Source organism: Brassica rapa, chromosome A07, assembly GCF_000309985.2.
Source record: "Brassica rapa cultivar Chiifu-401-42 chromosome A07, CAAS_Brap_v3.01, whole genome shotgun sequence".
NCBI lineage: Eukaryota > Viridiplantae > Streptophyta > Magnoliopsida > Brassicales > Brassicaceae > Brassica > Brassica rapa.
Window position 1 is genome coordinate 24,642,439 of NC_024801.2, and position 13,294 is coordinate 24,655,732.

The 13,294-nt window shown below is 34.0% G+C and overlaps 1 protein-coding gene across 2 annotated transcripts; it reads right to left on the reverse strand.

The window, feature by feature from the left end:
* Positions 1 to 937: 937 nt before the first annotated feature.
* LOC103831526 (protein NRT1/ PTR FAMILY 4.6) lies at positions 938 to 5,699 on the reverse strand. Of its 2 annotated transcripts, none has more exons than XM_009107407.2 (5): positions 5,220 to 5,699; positions 4,951 to 5,056; positions 4,627 to 4,844; positions 2,622 to 3,050; positions 938 to 2,248 (listed from the first exon to the last, which is right to left on the reverse strand). In XM_009107407.2, the coding sequence occupies exons 1-5, from the start codon at positions 5,427 to 5,429 to the stop codon at positions 1,259 to 1,261; spliced, it is 1,953 nt and encodes a 650-aa protein (XP_009105655.2). In that variant the 5' UTR covers positions 5,430 to 5,699; the 3' UTR covers positions 938 to 1,258. The 2 variants fall into 2 exon arrangements, with proteins under 2 accessions (XP_009105655.2, XP_009105656.1); XM_009107408.2 differs by having other exon boundaries at positions 4,627 to 4,873; positions 5,220 to 5,692.
* Positions 5,700 to 13,294: the final 7,595 nt, after the last annotated feature.

The window sequence follows — 13,294 nt, forward strand, 5'->3', positions numbered from 1 at the left end:
AAACCAGAATAAACAATAACACACCAAAACGACGAAAGATTTTTGCAACCACCATAACCCGGAGATAATTTTGCAACTGAATATGTCACTGCACTAACCACCGATAGACTCCAAGAACCAACACCATGAAACACGCATGACAATACCATGAAACACGCAGGAGGAACCAACAGGTACACCACAGCTAAGATAATCTGCCTACCAGAAACTCCATAAACAAAACCATAACTAAGAGAAATAGAAAAAGATCCAGAAGCTGTCCACATCGGAATCGTCACCGAGCTGTCGCGAGACCACCAATAATAGATAAGAGGAAGAAGCACAAACACCAACTGTTGCCGGTGCTGGTTCGCAGTGACAAACGATCTCGAGAAACAAGGGCACACACCACCGTCTGAGAGAGAAGGGCGAGAAGCTTCCCAACCCAAAGATAGGTATGAGAAGAAGCTACGGTGGGAGCTCCGACGAAACTCATCCACCGTCTTTCTCTTCACCCTGCCGCCATGGATCTGTAAGATATATCCACATCTAGTCCAACAACTAGATCCGGAGGCTATATGTCTAGCCGGATACATGAGCCCTCTCCGAAAGTAGATCTGAAGAGAAAATCGCTTCGTTAACCATAGCCGACCCCTCCTTACCTTCACCTAAACAAAATCTCATTTTTTTTCACCAGATCTAACATCTGAGAAGCGGATCCACACCAAATTCAAATCCAGAGAAAAAGATATATCGATTCATGATGAGAGAAGCAAGGAGAGGCAAAACGAAAGAGGAAACTAGGGGTTCCGGCACCGGCGCTACTCGCCACCACCGGAAAAGCAAGGGTCGTAGAGGTTGTCTGCAAGGTGAACACAGCCGCATCTAGCAATAGCATTCTTTTCTCACAAATATCACTTTGTTAATATCTTTATGAGAGATCAAGGCAAAGGATGAATGAAGTTTAATAAACCTAACCCTTGTGAATATATCAAACGTCAAGCTTCCCTCAGTACCGTACAGCACAAGAAACAATTCAAAAGTAAAAAGTTAAAAACTAAACCAAGTTAATTAAATATCATATAATCACTCGCTGTACATTCCTTAGTCCAACGAGTAAAAAAAAAACTCCAACACCTCCACTATTTACCTGACCACAACACCACTAGTTTTATCCCCCCCATTCATCTCTTATATATATCAGCCGATGAAGTAAGAAAAAAAAATACATTTTTCTGCTATTTTCCTCCATTCAAAAACCCTCAAAAGTGGATCATATTTAGCTTCTTGAACCTGTTGATCTGTACTTGTAACGCATTGCCCAGAAGAGATAGTGCAAGAAGTTAGCTGCGCTTAATACACACATTAGCCAGTAGAAGTAGTCTAGTTTGTAACGGTTTATCCTCTCTCCTCTTAGCCAAGGCCTGTTCCCTGAACTCCCTGTTATGCTGTTCACTATCGAAACGATCACCGAGCTTAGGTAATACCCCATCGCCAAGGAAGCCCACGAGAGCGACGTCGCTAGAGATCTCATAGAGGCTGGTGCTTCTGTGAAGAAATACTCTAAAAGTCCCGCTAGTGTGAACAGATCAGCTGACCCTAGGAAAAGATACTGAAGCGCGATCCATAAGAAAGTGATTGGTAAGGTTTCTTTTGAGTCAAGCAACCCCGCGTCTTTAGCCACACCCTTGCGTTTGATCTCAACGAGAGCTGCAACAGCCATTGCTAGTATCGAAAGAACTAAACCTACTCCGATTCTTTGTAGATGAGTGACTCCCGTTTCGGTTTTGGTTGTTTTTCTAGCGAATGGGATGATCAGGTGGTCGTAGATAGGTGCGAGGATCATGATGAACACTACGGGGAAGACCGGTAATGAAGCTGGAGGGATCTTTAGGCTACCTATCTTTGTGTTCATGGAAGCAGCTTGTTGGACGGAGAATGTGGAGAGCTGAGCTAAGCAGCAGTTGAGCATGATAGTACAAGCAAATATAGGGAGCATTTTTAGCACAATCTTCACATCCTCGACTTGTTGGATCGTGCATTCTAACAACTTGTGGTCTGGTTTCTCCTCAGCAGCTCTGTTCAAGAATCTCAGACTGTTGGTTAGTTGTGTCTGAGGAGGAGGCACTGGTTCTTGCTGACGTGGCTTTTCAAGTTCTCCTGATTCAGTAACTTCTTTTAAATGATTAGAAGGGCTAATAGCTAAATTCACAACCGCGTTGCTTGGACTCCCATTAGAACAACTCTTAACAGAAGCAGCAAGAAGAACCTGAATCAAACAAACCATATAGAACAAATGACTTACACAGCACAAAAGATAATATTATGACAAAATTAGCACACAAGGGGGCAATTAACCAAAATAGAACTAACTGAAAATAAAATAACTAAATTACTTCAAATCATAAACCTCTTTTCCTAATTCCATGCACCGCTTCAATATTAAATCATAATCTTTAATCACTAAATTCAAACTCAAATATAAAATAAAATATATTTTTTTAATTAATGCTATATATTGATAATTTTGCTTTTATACTAATTTTGGAATAATAAAACCTTTTAGTGCTATTTCTCAACCATATACATTACTTAGAATACACGTTTATCCTTAATCTCAAAAAGAGAGGAAAAAAACATACCTTCAAGATTGTGGTGAGAGGACTTCCACATGGGATCTTGTTCCTATAAAACTTTGAACCAGAGAGAAAGATGAGAATCGAGACGAAGATGGCGATAGTAGAAACACCAAATCCCCATTCCCATCCTTTGTTGTCTTCTAACCAAACCACGAACGTCACGGCCACGAGTGCTCCACAAGCAAGACAGAACACGAAGTAGTTGAAGTAAGTTGACCTTTGTTTCCGGCCTTTAGGTGTACTCTCATCGAACTGTTCTGCTCCGTGCGACGGTAATGACCCTTTAATCCCTCCCACTCCTAAAGCCACAAGGTACAATCCTACAAACAGCATCGCCGCCTTAGAACCACTCACCGATTCACACGTGGGACCATCGCACGTTGGTGGCATTAAGGATGGTGTTCGAGCTTGGATAGTGAGTATGATTAATCCCTGCACGAGTCCAAAACTATATTATAATCCACTGATTAGAGACGTTTTGTTTTCTCGGAGTTACAAAAGAATATGGGACCAGGGACACGTGAAGAGCACGCTAGTGAGTTTAACCCTTGTGGTTCATGAGAGTCAGAGCAGCGACGTATACAAATAATTGAAAGCGTTACGAACGATGAAACGTCCTTATTAAATGAAGTATGGACATAACCTAATTTTCGTGTGGTCTTCTCATTGGCCAATGCAATTTTTCTTGAGAAGAACGCAGTTCGGTTACGCTGACGTAACACCGGGGTTTTATGTTTTGGACTGTTGTATATGAATTGCCATACATTATCCCATGATATACTGATATATGTTATAGGTGACTATTTGATTCCATAGAATATATGCTTTATCTTATAAGTAAATGATTCAAATCTATAAAAAGTAGTTTAAATTAGGATATAGATAGTGCGTAGTACTTTATCTTGAAATTGTAAGTTAACTAAGTATATTTGTAAGTTGTAAACTGTAGTAAAAAAAATTTGGGTAAAATAACTGTAGTAAATTTTACAAGGGGTAACATATTATCATAGAGTATATATCAGTGTAGAGCTAACTTAGCTCAGCTGAACGTGATCCATTAAAACCTAGGCATAATGGGTGATAGATAGAACAGCGTTTGAGTTTGCGTCACGTTTAGAACGTCCAAACGCTACCCACACATTATGTAAGAAGAGGCAACCATTAAGAGCCCAACTGTAAGTTGGAACTACAAGTTTGTTTTGTCTTTTGTAAGACTATGTGGCAAAGTCACGAGGGAACGAGTGGCAGATGTTATATAAGTGGACATTATAGTTTCATTACCCTATCAAATATGAAGGCAGCAAGATAACACACACACACAGAAAGGCAAGGGCGTCTTTAGTCTAGTTACTGAAACTCAGGAAAGAGTTTGTTTAAATTTCCTTTTCTGTCCCTAAGACAGTGACTGTTAAAAAATGAATAGCTACTAATAAAAATACGGTAGGTCCCTGTCCAACATACGATTTTTTATTGATGGTATCACGTATGTCACATGTGTTGTGTTGGGAGTAGGGCGTTGCGTATTGATACGGTACCGTATCAAAGTCACGCTTCTTACTTTGTCCTTTTTATTAGCATACCAATGCACGCATGGTTCGTTGGATTTTTTTTTTGCTTACAAAAAAAGCTTTAACTATCCATTTTCATATGCATAACTTTCTTTACTTTTGTGATAAATATATACTAGATAGATATGCATGTGGATCTATCAATCAAATGGTTTTGTGTAATGTGAATGGATTTATTGTTTTGGTGGCATCATTTTTTAAAAGTCAACCCTAATAACTTCAAACTTAAGCCAAAGGAAAAAAAGAATAAAGTAAAATTTCAATCATTAACGGATAAATTTGATAAATTTCTGAAGTTTAGATTGGGGGGGGGGGGGGGTGTTCAAGCCATTTTGTTGTTCTTTTCTCAAGTGAAAATTCTTCAAACTAATAAGGGTTAGCAAATGTTAAAGAATTAGGTTAACACCATTGATCAAAAGAGTAAGTGAAGTAGGTGTTACCAGAAACTCAATAGAGGCAGAGATGAGGAAGATGACGTAAGTGGAGAAGAACGCGTCGGAGAGGAAACCACCAAGAAGAGCTAAGAGAAAAGCTGTGCCCATGAAGTTGGTAACATCATTCGCCGATTTCGATGGAGACAAGTGCATGTACTCTCTTAGGTACAACACAAGGTTACTTGCATTCGCCAGATACGCTAGATTCTCTAATATCTCCACCACTGATTACAAGCAATAAAGGAAGACCAACCTATCAATCAGTTCACATGATCCATCAGAGTAAAGGGAGGAGAAAAGGAGGGGTAGATTTGGAATTTTGACACTGACCTAAGGTAAAAGAAGCGGCGAGCATGCCTCCGTGACGGCCTTTCACGGCGGCTTTGTTTCTCCAATCTGCGTAGCCTTCCCATCTTGAGACCTCTTCTTCAACTTCCTGTTATATTGCAAGAAACAAAAAGAAAACAATAAAAATTTTAGAAAAACAAATAATTCTGCAAAAGGAAACACCATCACACACAACAAATGATAAGTTGAACTCTTGAAACGATTAAGACTGAAGAAGAAGAAGAAAAATGTGAGAAGCTTCAAGAACCCACCATTATTCTCTCTTTCTTTCTCTCTCTCAAACTTTGAGGAGAAGAAGTAAAAATAGAGGTTTTAATTATGAGGAAATAAATATAAGTGAATGTGAGGAGGGTATTAATGAAATTTAAATAGATCGAGGAGAGGAGGCATTGAGAGAGGGTCCAATTGGGTGATAAGAAAGGAGAATTTGGGCCCTCTTTATTATTAGAAAATGACTTCATGTTGCCAATTTTTATGCTCTCTCATTAGGAAATAAGAAATGACATTTTTTTTTCTCCTCTTTTTTTTTTGTTTTCTAGAAAAATGCTTTACTTCTTTGTTTTTATGGCACTAAAGATAATATTAATTCCAAGAATTTATAAAGCTAGTAATATAGTGGTGGAATAAAGACTAATCAATCATGTTTGTTTGCCTGCTTTACTTAATATGCAAGTTGATTTAAATGGGGTTTCCAATACCAATTTCACATATCTAAAATTGATTTTGTCTTTTATTCCCCACAAATTAGTGATTATATATTTTTAAATGGATATCGGTTACTCACATCATATTATTCGGTAACATGTAAATAATGTTAACGAACAATACTTTTTGATAGTTCAGAGAATAACATTATAGTTTTACGTAAAAAAATAGTTTTCATGTTTGTGTGGACATAATTAATAAACAAGATCCTAAATATTTGAGTTTGGTTTGTTTTTAATGGAGAAGGATGCAAGAAAATCCAAAAGAAAAGTTGAAGGAAAGATAAAGGTGATGGAAATTGGAAGGAATCAAACCGTCCACTAAATGGAATTAAAATAAATCTAGTGAAATTAACTTTGTTGACTAAAAGAAAATGAAATAGAACATTCACTTCATCTAGACCTAGTGATTCATACTCTTTCTATTCATAGCAGTTTTGGGATTTACAATAATAGCCAAATTAACTGATGTTACTAATTATCATAATTTTGACATTTTTATTCGTTTTAAACATAACCATAAGTAAACTATGTGTTGTCAGATAATAATAAACCACGTTTATATTTGACCCATAACAAATATCAATATCTACATATTCGGGGATTCTTACCACACGATTTATGTAGTTATAACTTTGTAATACTTTTCTCTTATCAGTTTATGTAAGAAACTTTGTGAATTTAAAAGATAATGTACACTGTTCTCTACTTCTCTTTGATGGTTTTGCCAAAAGATCTTGCTTTCGAAACTCCAATAATTTTATTTTTAAGATGTTAGCTTTTACAATACGTCATGGTTATCTTTCTCAAAATTATTTGATACTGAATCGGGATATAACACCATAGACACATGACTTGCTGTTGAATCGAAATATGATAGGACGGAGAAAATATTGGTTCTGAACCAGGTTTGACGGCAGTGATCAGTTCGATTTCGATCTGCTAATTGGGAGCTGAAGAAATATTAAACCAATAGATCTTAATTTCTAAATATTAAAAATTAAATTAATTAAACATAGATGGTGTGGAAAGGATTTTTTAAAATATAGTGATTCGTATTCGCCGTATCAGAGTTTACATCAAAGTCGACAGAATTCGTATATAAATAAGACTAGAGAAATCAACTACGTGTAAAAAACAATCGTAAATAACCATTAACATGGCATCAATTGAAGAATATGCTCGAAATTAACTAATATTTTTCTTTGGCAGTGCTATTCTACTATTTTCAGATTTGAATATCTTGATTATTCCTGTGCATAATATGAATACGTATATGTGTGTGCGTATATATATGTTGAAGTATATGATTCAAATTCACATCTCAAGGCTCTAATCACCATGAGACCTTTTATATTGAAGAATCTAATACTGTTTGGGAGGCTTTCAATAAAGTGATCTCATGCAACTAAAGAAACTAGTTGCGCATAGACAGACAAGTGTCGTGTTTTCTTATCCATGCAAATATCTCAATATTTATTTTGCTTCTTGATTTTTTTTTTTCGCGTTTCTGAATTTTGCGGTAAACAGGTTTTACTAAGTTTTTTTATTTGTAGACACGGGTTTTACTAAGTTAGATTGTTTTTCAATATAAAATCAATGATCGGTACATATTCCTTATATATTATTTAAATTTTTTTATCTAATATTTAATTGGAATTTTGTTTTGAATATACTTCTTCATGATTCTTTAAACATTAATTTTGAAATAACGAATATGGATCAATAAACTACTTTTACACTGAATAAGATCAAATTAATTTAAGTGGACTGAGTTTTAATATCATATTAGGTTAAATGTATATCTAATCTAAAACTAAGTGGTAATGGATGCATTAGTTCATTTTTCTTTATATTATTTAAGACTAATTTTAATTTTTATCTTTAATAATGTACTTTTATTATATAAGTAATTTAGTGCTGTTGTTAATTGAACATTTATACATAATCAAACAACATACACAATAGATATGGCCTTAAAATATGATGCATAAATTAAATTGTTCTTATAATATTTCGTAGCACATATATAGAACACAACTTTTTTCTAAAAACGTCGATTATTTTTAGCGATTCCATGTAGTTTGATTTTTTGGGGTATAACATTGTGATTGATCCATAGATTGACTGATACACTAGTTTAAAAATTATCTTCTATTCATAATGGAAAACCATTATCATGAATTTTAATGTTTCAAAAATAATTATCATCAGAATTTTTTTTATTTAGTTTGGAAGTACTTTGGATATATGAAAATACGCGGAAAAATCTCTAAAGATAAGCATAGTTTAGGAATAAACCTAAATTTAAAAGTCATAAATAAAAATTTATATTTATGTAGATATAAAAGTAATATAATTTAGTGTGCACATCAAATAGATGAACTTGAAACGTGTTGGCATTTCAATTCCGTTTTTCATTGCTTGGCTACGTCCAGATTATGAATCCTATACGTCATTGAAAATTATTCATGAAATTATAAGTATATTGGTTGAAATCATATAGTTTATCTATTATTACAAATCTTATGAATACGAAATACCTAATAACCATTTCTTAAAAGTATTAGGCTGAATATAAACAAAAAGATCTTGAAATATAAGCTTTTTGAGGTTTGGAGGACGCAACAAATACCAACCATTCTCCACTTCCGCTTAATTGTGGCAACGACCGACCCTCTCTTTTCAATACATTATTTATTTCATTTTCAATTTTTAGGACTCTTTTCATAAAGCATACAACAAATTGACAATTAAATACACGAAATAATGCATAACCAAAGTCCTTTAAACTGCCCGTGAGATAATTATATCTTCTTTTTATACTTTCCTTTTCTCTTGCTGTATATGAGCTGTGATATATTTGACCGTTGACTTCCATTTCCTGGACGTGACTTGAAGCTAGGAAGATCTTTTTAAAATGTTTTTGTTTTCTTATATTATCAGTTTTAAAGTTGGGGCCGTGTTCAAAAAAAAAAAAAAAAAGGTGGGGCCAACTCTGCAGACGTCTGCACAGTTCAGCGTCCAATGATATATATTAAGAAAGTTATAAAATGGTGACTTTTACATATATCTAATTACACCTGAATTATTGGGCACTCTAACTAAATCCACCCATCGTCTAAATTGTCTAAGACTATTTTCAACCCGTTTCATTTTTTATTTTTAAAATTTATTTTGAAATAAACTTTGTTCAAATCCTATTTTATGTTTTGCTTCAAAATAAAATAGTAAATAGTATTGTTTCAAATTTAAATCACTCATTGTCTAAAACTATTTCTAACCCACTTTATTCTTTACGTTTTACTTCATTTTGAAGTAAATTTTGTTCAAATCCTATGTACTGTATATTTCAGTGTGAATATATACTACATTTAACCATATGTTAGTTATGTACTGTATATTTCAGTGTCTATAAATTAGAGCTAATTTATATATGAGTTTTGTAGTACACTCAGATCATGCTGATAAATAATATATATTCCGACATCAGAAAAAAATAAACCTAAAACCAAAACTAAACTGAAGTTTACAATACTAATTCTTTTTTCTTTACAAGACTGTATTTTAAGTATTTTGACTGATAAAAATTATGTTTACCTGAAACCACATATCTCCATATTGGCTCTTGGTCCCAATCAGACAATACGACGTAAAATTATATCAGGAACACATTCGCTGCATGTACGTAGAATAATCAAGTAGTTGACTATACACCATAACATGAGGATTGGCTGTTTGTTCCGCTGTGAAAGAGATTTATGTGGGTATGGTTACTACGGTAAACAACATCGCATCATCTTGTAGGATGATAGACGGAAAAAAACTTTTTTCAACAAAAGTAACTAGAAAATGAATGAAATATTACTCTCTTTCTAAAAATTAAATCATTATCATTACGCCATCAAAAATAAATTGTAGTAAACATTCGATGTGTGTGGGTAACCCTTTAGAGCTTCTGTAACCCATTGTTATTTTATTTTATTTTATAATCAATTTTTAGAGTTAATTTTGCTTTAATTGTTATATTTTCCAAAACAGAAATTGTTACTTTTTCTATATTTAGGAGAAAATATAGTGATTTCTATTTTTACTTTATATTTGGAAAATATTATTATGGGGAAATATATTATATTGAATTTATTTATATCCTAAAAAGTCCTATTTTAAATAAAAATATATTAAATTATATAAAGTAACATTTTGTTGTGTTGATAAACCTTGAGTATGATGTACGATAAATGTTTAATCCAAACGAGTTCAAAACACAAGAGTTATAGGTAAAACCGAATGAAACATTCACTTAATTTTTTCCAAAAGTTACAGCGACATAGGTCTATTTTTTTTCTTTTCTTTTTGTAACACATGACATATGTCCTAACTTTATAAAAAGACTTCCAAATTTATACATATAAAATTTTTATTAAAATTTGTACGAAGTTGCTTATGGCTCCCAAAATTTTAAAACCGACCTTTCTAAAATATAATAAATATTTTATGTAAAAGAAACCGAATAACAAGAAAACTATAAATTAGAACAACAACAAAATATTAAAAAGTTTCCCACACACCCATAATATATGCTTCAAGAGTTGGAAGAACCCGACAAGTTGAGAGAAGTCAACTATTCTAATTACAAAGGTGAGAGATAGGTACTAGCGGTGCAAGCATGCAACAGAATCCAAACGAATTCTCTTCAATATCTTATCTACCTCTATATATTAATTAACTTCTAAATACATACTGTAATATATTAAATAAATCATAACGATTCCGAGAGTGTGTGGTGAATCTGCTGATTCCAACTTGTCAGAAGGTGGAGTTTGGTTATTTGGTTCCTGAGGTATTCCCTCGTTGTTCAAGGAGGAAGTGGCTTATTGGTGGTTTGGCCGTGGGCAATCTCTATAAGTATCTTTCATGGAGTTCTGAATCTGTTGTTTCATGTCCGTTTGGAGCCCTCACCAGTGACGTTTGGTTTCAGTCGCGTTTATCTTTTATTGCTGTTATGTGTATGTGTTTATTGGCATCCCTTGTATGGGCTTAGTTTCCAGGGTCAGTTCTGTGTGACCGCTGGCTTGTGTACCGAACGTAATCCTCTTCGGTTTAAGAATGCTATCTTGTAATCCTTTATGTTTCTTCTTAATAAAATCAGGCGACAAAAAAAAAATATTAAATAAATCATAACTAATCCTCCTCAATATATCCCACCGTCCAGTGCTTCGGGTGGATATCATTTAAAAACCCAAATGTGGGACCCGTCCCGTTACTACCCGACAAATCTTTTCTTAGTTGGCAAGTTCACGTCGACACCTTTTGCTCCCAGTTTCTCCGCCGCATGCGGTGGTTTGAGAGCACCATTACCATCATCTCCGAAATGTTTTGCTAATCATCGTTGCGTTCAGACAGAACCTAGCGTCTAATCCAGTTAATATAGAACCTGATTTTTTTTAAAAAAATTAGTATTTAAAAAAAAAGATTAGTATTGCCTTTCCTTGTTTGTCAAGAAAAAGTTTAACCAAACTTAAAAGTTTTTCATTATATATATATATATATATATATATATATATATATTATATATATATTTTTTTTGATCAAAAAGTTTTTCATTATATTATTGAAAATAATTATATAATAGTTGAAACTATATTGATCGACTGTGAAAAAACAGTTGTTTATTCTGTAAGCACGAAAACTTTAGGTTTTGTGCACTTATGGTCAGATCGAAATGGCTGTATATTTTTTTTTGGTGTAAATGGCTGTATATTTTCTACCGTCTATTTAACGAATACTTAGTATAGACGATTGTACTGTTTCTTTCTTGCTGTCCACTGGATTTTTATACACTCTCGCGCTCATATCATAGTGTTATCAGAAATCATTTATAAATTTAGAAAAGGGCGCCCTGACGCAAATATACTTTTCTTTACGAGTGATTTACAATGTTTATGAATCTTGGAATAGTTATATACCACTCTTTGGGGCCAATTATAGTTTCGTGCTTTACCAATTTGTATCTGACACTGTCGCACATATATGTTTTGTTCTCTAATAGGTATAACGGAGTGTATGTCTTTCGGTTATACATCATCAATTGCGTATATATATTTTCAATGATTCTGAAAACAGCTTAAATTCTTTAAACGAGCTCAAAACACTTCTCATGACATCTTTTATTTACTTTGAATCAAAAATACTAACACTTTTTTGTAACGTTCTGACCGCCTACGGCTAATGAGTCATTCACGTCTGTTTTTTGGTCCGTAAGTCTCTTTCCGTTCTAACGGTTGATGCGTTAATTTTTCAAAGTCCGAAAGTTTTGTTTACTGACTTACAATCACCACATGACATTTCTCAGTGTTTTGGCTTCACTCACACGGTATCACGAATCATTTTCCGATAGGTCATTCATCCTTCCATTACTCCATCCCAAACACGTTTAACTATGGAGTTCTGAACGGATGAATGACGAAAAAGATAAGTCAACTTTTGGTGACATAGGTAACTAAATCAAAATTTTAAGCTTTTTCCATATATCACAACTAAGAATGTTATAATTCACTCATTCTAAAAAAAGCGCAACGTTCTCGTTGCATCGACGACAGGTCTCAAGACGCTTATCGAATCAGAACCGAGATGGCTAATTAGCTCTGATACTACTTATAATTTCAGACCGTCTACGACTAATGGGCCATCCACGCCTGTTTTCTCAACCCGTAGGGCCCATCACAGTCCAACAATCGGTGAGTTAATTTTTCAAGACCCAAAAATTTTGTTTACTCTTCTGTAACCACCACATGATCTTTTCTCCGTACTTTGGCTTCATTCACACGGTACCGCGAATTATTTTCTGATAGGTCATCCATCTTTTCACCACTACAATCTAATTACGTTTAACTATGTAGTTCTAAACGGATGTGTGATGCATAATGTAAATCTATTTTTAGTGATATAGGTAGCTAAATCAATTTTCTTAAACATTTTCTATATATTACAAGTTACAATTTTATTTGATTATACTAAATTCAAACAAACACTATTTTATTTTAGCATGCATATATCATATATGTGTCCATTCTGTATTCAAACACGAAAGAAAGTACACATGTGTATCGTAGGTAGAATAGTGATGAATGATGGAGTAGCTCAAAATGTCTAAACGATAGTTGTATACAAGTAGTATTGACACCATATTTTCTATTGTTAACTTTTAGTATTTTTTTTGTTTTGAACTTTTATTACGGTAAAAATGTACTCTTCTATCATTTTTTTTTTTTTTTTTTTTTTTTTTTTTTTTTTTTTGATAAAATGTGAATTTATACCAAAAAATGGAACATTAGTAGAGTTTACAAGAGCTAGGATTAGCAGGAAGTTACAAATGGCTCAAAAAAAAGGAAAAAACCATATTGGAACTAAGGTGGAACTTTGCAGTGAGAATTACTCATATTGGAACCATAGGGAGAGAAGTCCTTGGCAGCGCCCATGGGAAAGTCGAGCAAGGAGAGTGTCCCGAATCTGTCTGTCTAGAGACTTGAACAAAACAGAAGGGGGTTGAGTAGTACCATTGTGAATGCGGCCGTTCCTTTCCCTCCAAAGGATGGAGATGAGAGCTTGGACTGCAAGGC